Source organism: Poromitra crassiceps, assembly GCF_964638095.1.
Source record: "Poromitra crassiceps genome assembly, chromosome: 25".
NCBI classification, from domain to species: Eukaryota; Metazoa; Chordata; class Actinopteri; order Beryciformes; family Melamphaidae; genus Poromitra; species Poromitra crassiceps.
In genome coordinates, this window is record NC_139649.1 from 13,383,996 (window position 1) to 13,396,237 (window position 12,242).

The 12,242-nt window shown below is 40.5% G+C and overlaps 1 protein-coding gene across 1 annotated transcript in view; it reads left to right on the top strand.

Annotated features, from left to right (window-relative positions):
* The window catches only part of soat2 (sterol O-acyltransferase 2), a gene marked incomplete at both ends in the record, with an annotated part of 14,546 nt that extends 3,666 nt beyond the window's left edge, over positions 1-10,880 (top strand). Inside the window, 10 exons of the mRNA XM_083660956.1 lie at positions 15-297; positions 1,569-1,644; positions 2,256-2,340; positions 3,094-3,139; positions 3,559-3,688; positions 4,172-4,269; positions 5,786-5,884; positions 6,384-6,519; positions 8,176-8,321; positions 10,830-10,880. Coding sequence (XP_083517082.1) covers positions 15-297; positions 1,569-1,644; positions 2,256-2,340; positions 3,094-3,139; positions 3,559-3,688; positions 4,172-4,269; positions 5,786-5,884; positions 6,384-6,519; positions 8,176-8,321; positions 10,830-10,880 — 1,150 coding nt within the window. The remainder of the gene's footprint in view (positions 1-14; positions 298-1,568; positions 1,645-2,255; positions 2,341-3,093; positions 3,140-3,558; positions 3,689-4,171; positions 4,270-5,785; positions 5,885-6,383; positions 6,520-8,175; positions 8,322-10,829) is intronic.
* Between the last annotated feature and the right edge of the window lie 1,362 nt (positions 10,881-12,242).

A 12,242-nucleotide genomic window follows, 5' to 3' on the forward strand; every position in this document is an offset into this window, starting at 1 on the left:
TCCCCCATCCTCAGGTTGGTGCTAGAGTTCGACCTGCTCTTCTACGCCTTCGGGAAACTGGGGACAGTCACCTGGGCCTGGGCGGTGATGTTCGGCTACACCCTGGCCGTCCCCTACCTCACCCTGGCCGTGTGGGGGGCCTTCTACCACAGAGTCCCCAACAAGACGCCTCTGTCTGTGGGGACGGGCCTGCTCCTGGCCGCCGCCCAGACCTGTGTGCTGGGGCTGTACCCCATCTATGTGGTCGTGCACCACCAGCTGCCCCCAGCCTCACGCTTCATTGTCATACTGGAGCAGGTGTGTGTGTGTATGTGTGTGTATGTATGTGTGTGCGTGCGTGCGTGATGATGTGATCAGTGATGCCATAAGAGCAAATGTGATGTCATCAGTGATACGAAGTTGTGACATCATCAGTGATGTCATAAGAGCAAGGGGAGCCCGCAGGCTGCAGCTCGGCCACAACAGGGCAGGAAAGGCTGCAGAGCGGCCGAGCTGCGTATGTTTCAACCTTTTGTTTTAGAGACGAGTTATTTATTGTACGCATCGAGTTAATTGTGATATTAATCGATTAAGCACAATCTCATAATTTGTGCAAACTGAAACAGTTCACCCCCCCCAAATGAACAACAGTCTGTCTAATACTCATCCCAACATCAGCCAAACACAGTGTTGAGAGCATCCTGCAGGTATAAAACAGCCATGCCTTCTTACTATGCAATGTTGAAATGACCTTTAGAGGAACACAGCAAAACGTTCCTCTAACGTCCTGCCAATTCTAATGAAACAAATCCTAGATAAATACTCTCAATGCCCTGTAGCCTCAGATAACATTTGTATATTAGCTGGTTAATCCACTTGAATTATAAATACAGCCTTTCATTGGCATTGGCAACAAACAGTGAGATAAGGAAAGCCCCCTGTGCCAGAGATGAGAGGCTTCCAGCTGGAGCCCCACCAGACCGACAGCAGATCAGTGTAGCCAGTCAGGTTGAACACCATGTTGGGCCCATACTGTACTGGAACGCTTCCTCATCCTCTTTATCACATTGCGTGCCTGCTTTCCCCAAAACCGTCTTAGTAGCATTTTAGCTCCATTTCGATGGAGTGAGATAATCCTAGTGCTAAGATGCAGTCCTGATCTGTTGATTTACAGTTGCCACATTATCCTCATCTGACCCGGGTCTGTTAAATCGTTTGTAATTATCTCCATGATATCTGGCTCACAATGATTTTTAATTGGGAAAATAAATGTTTTAATTGTACACATTAAAATGGTCCAAAGTATGATGTGGTTCCTGGTTGTGCTACTTAATCTTCCCTATTTTGCGGTATAGTTCCTTTTCTTGGGCTTCCGCCTAGTTCATTACAGAAGTAGTAAACATATAAATAACTTCATGTGCCATTGTGCAACATACAACAACAGAACATATCCCTAAAACCTGAGAGATTAAATAATTCAATAAAACGATTTCAGAAGCATTGCCAATTCAGTCAATACAGACAATACAAAAATGTAGATTACCAATAAATTGTGTCCCACGTGATAACAATTTGTTTTCATCGACCAGATTCGGTTCCTGATGAAGAGCTACTCCTTCATAAGAGAAGTTGTTCCTGTTATGATGAAGAGCACGACAAAGGAAGGTACTGTATTAGAGCAAGGTGAGGTGAATGTATTCCTCAGGCAGCAGAATCATTCATCACACTGTGACACGCTCAGACTGGAGACAAATTAGCCGTAGCGGGAGTACAAATCTTTTTTGTCCCCAATGGGGCTTTTCGGTTCACACCAGCAGTTACAAAACAACACCAAAGAAACATAATTACATAGCGCACAAACTCAGACAATGTGACACAATATTAATTTATGCCGACAAGAAAACTGTAGGCCTACATCCTACCCCCGGTATGTATAAGTAGGAAACAGGCCCTTGTTGCACACATCCAACTGCACATAGCCTTCTATACCCTACTGCAAATGACTAAAACAGAACAACACAGGTTATTATGATTCATTATTTCTATAACACAACCCCCCCAAGGTCTAACTGTAAAGGTTTCTTATTGGTAAAGTTAAGAAACATGGAGGTAATGTTACTCTGCTGACTCAGTGCAACGCAGGTTTCCTTGAGAAATGGTCTCAGTAGAACACCTTATCGTCTTGGGTAAAACTGTTACTGTGGAGTTAAACAGAAAATATAGCTACGAGAGTCATACTTACTAATGGTAAGCTGTGTTTGTTTATGCTTCTTCAGGAGAGACGCCCAGGTTCCCCACGCTCTCCAGCTACCTCTACTTCCTCTTCTGTCCGACTCTCATCTACAGGGAGTCTTACCCTAGGTAGGACATACTGTAATGACATCATGACCTCTCCTCTCTCAAGTGTTGTCATCATTTCACAGCTTTTGGATTCTATCTGGATTATTATTATTATCATTATTATTTTGGAACCTGTTTGCATGTCATTCTGTTCTTAATATGCATGGAATTATGTCAAGTAGAGATGATATATGACAAAATTATTACTTGTTTTTACATGTTACTTGAAATAGAGTTGGACATTAAGGCAATTACTTAAAGGAACACTCTGCCCATTTTCAACCAGCTTTGTATCATTAGAACATCAGTAGTATATCAGAAAACTGTAAACTGTTTTGAAGTCTGTCATTTAATTTGACAGTTATTGAGTGTTAAAGTGTGGACCAGTGACATCACTGGTCCACACTAACTCAAAGTAATAACTCATTAACTCAAATCAACTCTCAATAACTGTCAAACTAGATGAATGATGAATAGTTTGACAGTTATTGAGAGTTGATTTGAGTTAATGAGTTATTAATTTGAGTTAGTGTGGACCAGTGGTGGTGACCACTGGTCCACACTTTAACACTCAATAACTGTCAAATTAAATGACAGACTTCAAAACCGTTTACAGTTTTCTGATATACTACTGATGTTCTAATGATACAAAGCTGGTTGAAAATGGGCGGAGTGTTCCTTTAATAACATACCTACCCATAACATAAATGCACACTACATTAAGTATTACAATATACATTTCTGAAGTAATGGCGCCCTGTTCTTTCTTCATAGGAATACTCACATAAGATGGAATTATGTCTGTGTTACTGCTGGCATGGTAAGATGAATCTCTGTCTGTTTTGCATTGCTGTATTCTCAACCATTTCCACACTGGCTCTCCATATTTTGGTTGGAATGTGGTGGAATGTAATCTGACAAAGTAGGCCATGTTGTCGGGTTGTTGACCTAGATGAGATAATACCTCTTTTGCACTTGCATATTGTGTCATAATGTGAAGCAATCATAAACCATTGGAAAAGCTCCAAGCCAAATAATGTTATGCTTATCTTTTATAGTTTACTTCAATATCTTGCAATTTTGCAGCATTGTCTTGTATGTTTTCTATATTATATGGTTCCTCTCAGTGTTTTCTTTTTCTCCCGAGGGTATCATTGTCACTTTTTTGTAACATGAATTCTGTTTCTACTCTGTGTTTTTTACTATCTTTCTAACACTGCACCATGCATTTTTTGGCAGATCCTGGGCTGCCTGTTCTATGCCTATTTCATCCTGGTGCGCCTCTGTGTGCCCACCTTCAGAAACGAGACCAACCAGCCTTTGAGTAAACGCACACTGGTTCTAGCCTTGTTCCACTCAACGTTACCAGGTAGTTTCCCCACTCGACGCTACCAGGTAGTTTCTGCCTGACTTTCTGCATGAACTGTGCCCCGCCTTGTATCGACTCTGTAGTTTTAATACCTCCGGATGTTGGAAGGAAGTCAATAGGTGTGTCAGCAAGCATGTAAATGACTGTTCTGCTGTGGCATCATCTGTATCATAAATCAACTCTAACACGATGTCTTATCTCTATGGGTGAGTGAAGGTTCATGTATTACTGTAGAGGAGTAGATGGAGGAAACGTGTCTCCAGTGTTGTTCAACGATAAGATAAGGATGCTATCATGCGATCAGATAATGGTAGTCAAAGACTGACGCGTTTCATGTTACTCTATTAAGTGAGTGCGTTTGAGTAAGTGCTGACATGAGACCAATGAGACTTAAGTTACAGTGCTTCTGAGGAAAGCTGGGAGCAGTGCCCAGATAATGTCCATCATAACCTCTCTCTCTCTCTCTCTCTCTCTCATACTCAGGTATAATGCTCCTCCTGCTGTGTTTCTTTTCCTTCCTCCACTGCTGGCTCAACCTCTTTGGAGAGCTGCTGCGTTTCGCTGACAGAATGTTCTACAAGGTGTGTGATTTGGCTCAATAGATGCCAGGTGGCAATATGGCCTCCTTCTGTAAAACACACATTCTGACGAGCGAAGGGATCAACACTGAACCCAGGATGGTTAGAGGCCAAAGTGTTGAACACTGTCAGTAAAAATCTGTTCTTCCCGAGTCCAAAACACAAACCAAAAGTCACACAATGCACAGTAACAGTGAGTGTGGTATACAGTGTCACTATGCAATCGACTATAAGTAGGGATGCACCGATATGAAAATGTTGGCCGATGCCGATAACCGATATTAACATTGCTGTTATGGCCGATAACCGATATTTACCGATGTCGATATGATCTGTATAAAACCACATTTTTATGATCATCACATTTTGTACATACTGAAAAACACATGTTAACACTGAATTTGAAAAAGTTATGCATTTCTTTATTTGCAAAGCCTTTGGAAAAACCCATAAATCATAGATTTAGTGCATTATTTCATATCAATGTGAAGAATTTGGCTGATAATGATAACCGATATTAACATTGCAACATCTGACCGATACCGATATGACCGATATGTTAAAAAATGACCAACATCGGCCGATGCCGATATGATTGCCGATATATCGTGCATCCCTAACTATAAGGAAGACGTGAGGTGGTTGCTGGGGTTGGGTTCAACTTTAAGGTAGTTTGTTTATTTAGATCCCCATTAGCTGTATTGGTTGCCATTAGGATTTTAAACAATACGTCAATAACAGAAAATACATCAATACACATCCATAACATTCATACCCACAAGACTCAATACATAACACAACCACTAAGACACACAACAACAGACACCAACTCAAAGCCTGTCTAATTTACATACTGTACCTTATATATAAAATATAATTTCGTCTCTTGAAAAATGGAGAAAAAGAAATGGCTTACTGGAGGAACTCATCCACTAAATCACAAATGACAGTGGGATGGATAGCTCAACACACACATTTAAGCCCATGGCGCAGTGCTGTGGCCATTCAGCGTTATGGCACCACACTCCCACCACCCACATTCCCCTAGTATTACTTCCTGAAATCAAAAAACTTGCTAATGAGTTCCATGCCAGTTCTACACGGAGGAGGCAGAAAAAAGTGACTATAAAGTATTTCTGGGTTTCAGTTTAGTTTAGTTTAGGGAGGATATTTTTTTACTAAAGCAGGTTGTCTTCGTTGCATTGTAAGCCAACAGACAAATGAAGAATCTTTGGGGGAAATCATTCCGCGTACATTACCATACATACAGCCAGGTCTGGTTTTCATAACTGAAACGCAAAAATAACTATCAATATGAATTATGTAACTGCAGCAGGCTCAAGCTTTCTTGGTTCTTGTATTTTGATTGTATTTCTAATTCATTAAGTAGAGTACTAGCTGTGCACCTTTTTTGTTATCTTGACTGCTGGCTGGTTGTTGAACAAATGGCGTTGTCCCTCTGGATTTAAAAGGACTCTACTGTGATCCACCCTCACTGACTCCATTCTGCCCCCTGCAGGACTGGTGGAACTCCACATCCTTTGCCAACTATTACCGGACGTGGAATGTCGTGGTTCACGACTGGCTCTATTACTATGGATACAGAGACTTCCTCTGGGTGAGCAAAGTGCCAAACACTAATGATGCTGATAAGACCCAAAGAAAAAACATCAAAGCCAAGGGATTCATAAGGGGCCTTTTTCAAAGCGGCCATTTTGTGTCTAAAATGCAGGGTAAACACAGGTGCAACACAGTCTATGGGGGCAACCAAAACATGAATGATCGGCCCGAGCACTGGAACATCTAAATGGTTTGGAAGTTGGTTGCGCCTCTGTTGTTTACCCTGCCTTTTAGACATAAAAAGTCTGCTGTGAAAAAGGTCAATAGTCAACAGAAGTACACTTTATTTCCAAGGCATGTGTGTGACGTGGGGAAATGTATAGTGGGTTAACATTCGGCCTGTAATCCTAGTGACACAAATCCCCTGCTTCACCCCTGAACCCGACGGTGACCGCTCTCTCTCTCTCTCTCTCTCTCTCTCTCTGTCTCTCTCTCTCTCTCTCTCTCTCTCTCTCTCTCTCGCTCTCGCTCTCTCTCCATCTCTCTGATTCCTGCAGCTGTCAAAAGGGAAATTCCGTACAGCGGCCATGCTGTCTGTGTTCATCGTCTCGGCCGTGGTTCATGAGTACGCCTTCACGATGGGCTTTGGCTTCTTCTACCCTGTCATGTTCTTCCTCTTCGCTGTCTTTGGAGGTGAGGGAGGGGAACCTGCACTCTGACCTCTTATGGAAATAGGGTGGCATACCTTTCCTTTCAAATTAGGGAACAATTCAGGAGAAAACAATATTTTGTCTTTGTATACTAGTCGAATAGAAAACGGATTACATAGAGTTTTATAGTGTTGAATAGTCATGATTCATTATGTAGGAATACAAACTATTGGTTAAGATATAGGGTCATAATTATGAACAAAGACTGAGAAACCAGTGATAGTTATAGTCAAAGCACTTTAAGGAGATGCGTAAAGAGGTAACCCCCTTCTTCTAGAAGACAATAAGTGACTATTTTGTCAGTGTTATCTACGAGATTTTGGGATTTTAGTTGATCTTCTAATGGCGAAGCAGATTCTTCAGTTTTGCATATTAAAGGTTACATATTAATGAAGCGCAGGGCGCTTTAGGCGTGTTCTCTCGCCTAGATAGACATACATGTACCCAAAATAAATCAGCATACACAGCTGCTCAACCATAAGGCCTACAGGATATGCATATTTCTGGCCTTCTTTGAAAGGTAAGATGGAATATGAAGTGTAAGTAAAGCTACATCTATTACCATTCCAGAGTAAATGGAGATGCAATAAAGGAAAAAAAGAATATTTTCATCCTTGCCTAGTAGGAACCAGGAGAAGCTCGCACACTGATAGAAAAAATGGAATGTCCACTCCAAAGGTTCACGGATGTAAAGATGCCATATGTTTAATGGTCCATAAATGAATATACAAAACAATACAAAGGTGCTACCATGTGAAACAAAAGAAAGAAAACTGAACAGAAACGTTTCGGCTACAAAGCCATCTTCAGTCTGCCTAAAGGCCAAATCACACACCTGTGCTCTATTTATAGATTGGAGGCAGAGTCAATCTGTGAATGGATTCATTCATGTTACAGGGCTATGTCAAGACATTTAAAGGATGTATGATATCTAAAGCTATGGTTACAAAAACAGCGTACTCTGAGGTTAACAGAGAAGAAGCCTGATTTACTCCAGATTAATAGTAATTATTTAAAGTACATTGACAATTTCAAAAATACTATAATATAAAGTCCAAAGACAGAGAAAGAAACAAGCTATAGGCTACATCTGATTATGGCAGACACACATACAGTATACTAGCCCAATGTTCTATGAAACAATTTAGTGACATCTCTTCATTAAGACCTTTTGGATGCAGAGTTTGGAGATAGAATATCCATTTGCACTCTGCCTGAAGAAGAAGACGTTCCATATTCCATCCTTGCCTAGTGTCGGGGTTGGAGTATTGGCCTTGGTGGAGGTCTGCGCTCTCCGAGTGCACTTCTAGTTGGTAGTGGCTCTTGGCTCGTCTATTTCTGTCTTGTTGTTGAAATATGAATGCCACCCTGCATGTCCTGGACTGTGCCTCCCAAGCATTCAAAATTAAAACCCATAATTATTCATTGTAACAGACATTGTCATTGTTTCCAGAGGATTATATTTAAAGAAGGTTGCCATACAGTTTTGTATTGTTTCCTTTTTCCCCTGGGACTTAACCAGTAGTAGGCTAGTCCTCTGACAATTTGTTTTTCGCTTCACTGACTCTCTCTGTCTCTCTTAAACTACAGAACACTCATCAGCTCTCTCTCCCCTCCCCGTTCTGTCGTCCTTTCTTAGTGGTGTTCAACTTTACCATGAATGACAAGCGACAGAGTCCTGTGTACAACATCATCATGTGGACGAGCCTGTTCATTGGTCAGGGCATCCAGGTGTGCTTGTACTGCCAGGAGTGGTACGCCCAGATACACTGCCCTCGAACAGGGGTACGTACAGTTTAAGTTTAAAGGAACACTCCGCCCATTTTCAACCAGCTTTGTATCATTAGAACATCAGTAGTATATCAGAAAACTGTAAACGGTTTTGAAGTCTGTCATTTAATTTGAGAGTTATTGAGTGTTAAAGTGTGGACCAGTGACATCACTGGTCCACACTAACTCAAATGAATAACTCTCAATAACTGTCAAACTATTCGTCATTCATCTAGTTTGACAGTTATTGAGAGTTGATTTGAGTTAATGAGTTATTAATTTGAGTTAGTGATGTCACTGGTCCACACTTTAACACTCAATAACTCTCAAATTAAATGACAGACTTCAAAACAGTTTACAGTTTTCTGATATACTACTGATGTTCTAATGATACAAAGCTGGTTGAAAATGGGCAGAGTGTTCCTTTAAGTTTTAAGTTTATTTATTTGCACTCATTTAAAACATAATATAACAAACATAAACATTTGCCTACATATTGTGTAGGTGAACATCTAAAAAACCCGAGAGGGCTTGTAAACATGATGTCACCTCTTATCAATACACAATCAATAAATTAAAAACATAAATAAAACTGAATAAAAGAAAAACATAAAAAGGTGTGGGTGTGCTGTGTGTGAAAGGGTGTATGTGGGCGGTAGAATTAAGTTAGGTTCATCAGATAGATCTTAAATTTGTGTTTGAAATGATTGAGAGATTTGGACTGGGATACAAGATGATAAATATTGTTCCATATCTGGACACCCCTATATCTGATAGAGAACTGACAGAGTCCAGTGCGGTAAAATGGGAGGTGTAACAACTTGGCTTGTCTAGTGTTGATATTGTGAACTTTGCAATTTACCTGAAAAAAAGCTTTACAGGGCAAGGGAGTGGAAACATCCTGGGACAATACATTGAAAATAAAAATACATGTTAAGTACTTATTTAAATTGAAAATTGTTAAGATATTTAACTGTTTAAAGAGTTTTGAGCAATCCAGTCACTGAAAGTTGAAATTCTACAAAACCTTTTCTGCAATAAATAAAGCTTGTGAAGGTGAGTAGGATAAATTGCTCCCCAGATTATATTGCAATATGTAAGATATGGATAGATTAAACTATAGTAAAGGGTACAATACCGCACCTCCCACTCTTCTGCTGCTAGCTTGCAGGCCAAGTGGAGGGATGCCACAGCACAGGCAACCCTCTGCCTGCTTTATTAATGGCTTCCTTTATTAAAGACACTTTTTCCACTCAAGTATATTGAGACTGAGCTGTTGATGCCAGAACAGACAGTGTTGTGCCAGCTACTTATAAAGCTGTGAATAGTTTGCTTGCACTGCACTCTACTATAATGAGCTGGGGATGCTTTGTGACCTCACTTTCTGAAATACTTCTAATACTAATGAAATAGCTCTAAGACTCTACACAGAAATGGTCTTGTTCAGTTATTTTATCTTGTATCCACTTATCATCAAATTATCACGATTATTTTAGTATTTATTTATTTATTTATTGAATGATCTTATTGCACTTTCAACAAATGTGTCTTTCCAGGACAATGTGACTTATTTCAGAAGATGTACATGCACTCAAATTAATAACTCATTAACTCAAATCAACTCTCAATAACTGTCAATCTAGATGAATGATGAATAGTTTGACAGTTATTGAGAGTTGATTTGAGTTAATGAGTTATTCATTTGAGTTAGTGTGGACCAGTGATGTCACTGGTCCACACTTTAACACTCAATAACTGTCAAATTAAATGACAGACTTCAAAACCGTTTACAGTTTTCTGATATACTACTGATGTTCTAATGATACAAAGCTGGTTGAAAATGGGCGGAGTGTTCCTTTAATGTTGGACGTCACAGAGACGCTAGTAACCGGGTTAATCTGACTGCTGGACACGTACAGCGACCCCCTGGCAGAATTTCCCTGTTTCATCATCCCAGCTTTCCTCCTCTGTCTTGTCTTATCTGCAGTCATTCACCAGCCTGTGTTATTACACATACTTGAAGACACACACGCATACACTTGTGCACTTACTACACACGACCAACCACACAATTTACACACTTAACCCCATGTTGCACAGTCACACGTGTTAAATACTAGAAGTTATAGAAGATGTGACATGCATTACATCCGGTAAGCTGCCCCCCCCCCCCCCCCAACTCCAGGCATTTGATGAAACAGATGTGAAACGCGTGGATTTGCAGGACAGATGGGCAGAGATATACTTACGTACTTACTCCGTGTTGCACTATACTGCATCTGTATAGTCCCTGTGTAGCATCTTCCAAAGCCAGTGGCTTTTGAAGCCATTCACACACAACAGTTTAACGCAGATAACTGCCCTCTAATAATATAAATGACATTGATAGAAAGCGATTATTACACGATAATAGATGTTAAGTCATAAAGATATGATGAATATAAAGGGATTACAGATATGTTGTTAGGAGGAGGGGGAAGAGTTGCTGTACTAATATTCGGACAAACTGGTCTTTCCCAACAGAACAGTTTCTGGGAGCTGGTGACGCCTCGATCTTGGTCGTGCAGCTACTGAAGCTGCCTTTCTCCTTGGTTGGAAGGACGAAGGGATGGAGAGATGGAGGCGAAATGAAAAGAGGTGGAGCTCAGAAGCCATGATGGACTAGGCATCATGGCCCATTTACTTTACACTCAGTCAAAGCCAGCATCTATCTTCCTGAAGGAAGGAAGGGAAGAAGGAAGGAGAAAAGGACAAATGGAAAGACTTTTGTAAAGCAATATTGACACTACTCTATTTTTAATGTGTCAAGAAGATTTCTTTGGCTCAAGATGTGACTGACTTATGTTTATGTTGTTATCCTGTTGTGTTATCATCATGTCTCGGAAGTCTATCTCCAGTGTATTATGTCCAGTTTTGATTTGCACTAAGGATGGTGTTTGATCATTCAGGATTTATAGACTTCTCTCAATAAGATTCAATTATTGTAATGGAGTGAATTTTCCATCAAGAGCTGATATATCATAATACTTTTTGCTAAACGATTAACCATCAATCAACAAACAAACAGTGTTTATCTTACAGAGCTTTGTGAACATCTCTGTCGTCATCCGATTATGCAGGAAAAAGAAAAAAATAATTCACACGCTCATTCATTTATATGTTTTAATAATAAGCCGTCTATTCTGCTATATTTATATTAAGGCTACAGGTGGCTGCAAAGCCAGAAAGGAGAAGTGTTTTCAGGTTCTGCAGAACGCTGAACCCGAGAGCCAGTTCTCTCTCATATGAAGAGAAGGCATCACTCAAGGCCAAGTCAGATGACTGATAACAGGTGTTGCGGTTGGGCGGTTGGGCGTTGCCACATTTTGCCACAGAGCCTGCAGTGTGCGTTACACGTTTACTCCTGCCTCGGTTCACATGTAGCTGGCAGGGTGGGGTACTGTAGGGCAGCAGGTGGTGTACTGTACCTGCCTAACCAAACACAGGCAGGTAGAGCAGTGGCTTATCTGATCACGGTGCCACAAAGCCTGTGTGCTTGTTTGCCTGTGACCTCCCTGTGAAATACAGGAAGAACATTGCTACAGTATTTGCATTAGTGATCTCATGCTGTGTAAACTGACACGTAATAGGAGATAACAGAGGCGCACAGCATGACCGGTCATTTTAGAGCAAGCATCATCAATACAGTTTAAATTGGGCCTATTATATTGATCCTATGGAAAGAGGATGTGAAACATGTATTTGGGTTCCGAGTTTAATCTCAGAACTCTGAGAATAAAGTGTCGTTTGACTTTATTCTCAGAATTATTCAACTCAGAATTCTCACTTACTTTATTCGCAGAATTCTAAGAATTCTCAGAACTCAAAATAAATATTTCATGTGACCCTAGTTCTCTTCCATGTGATTCATTTTTCTCAAATGCGTGGGCTAAATTT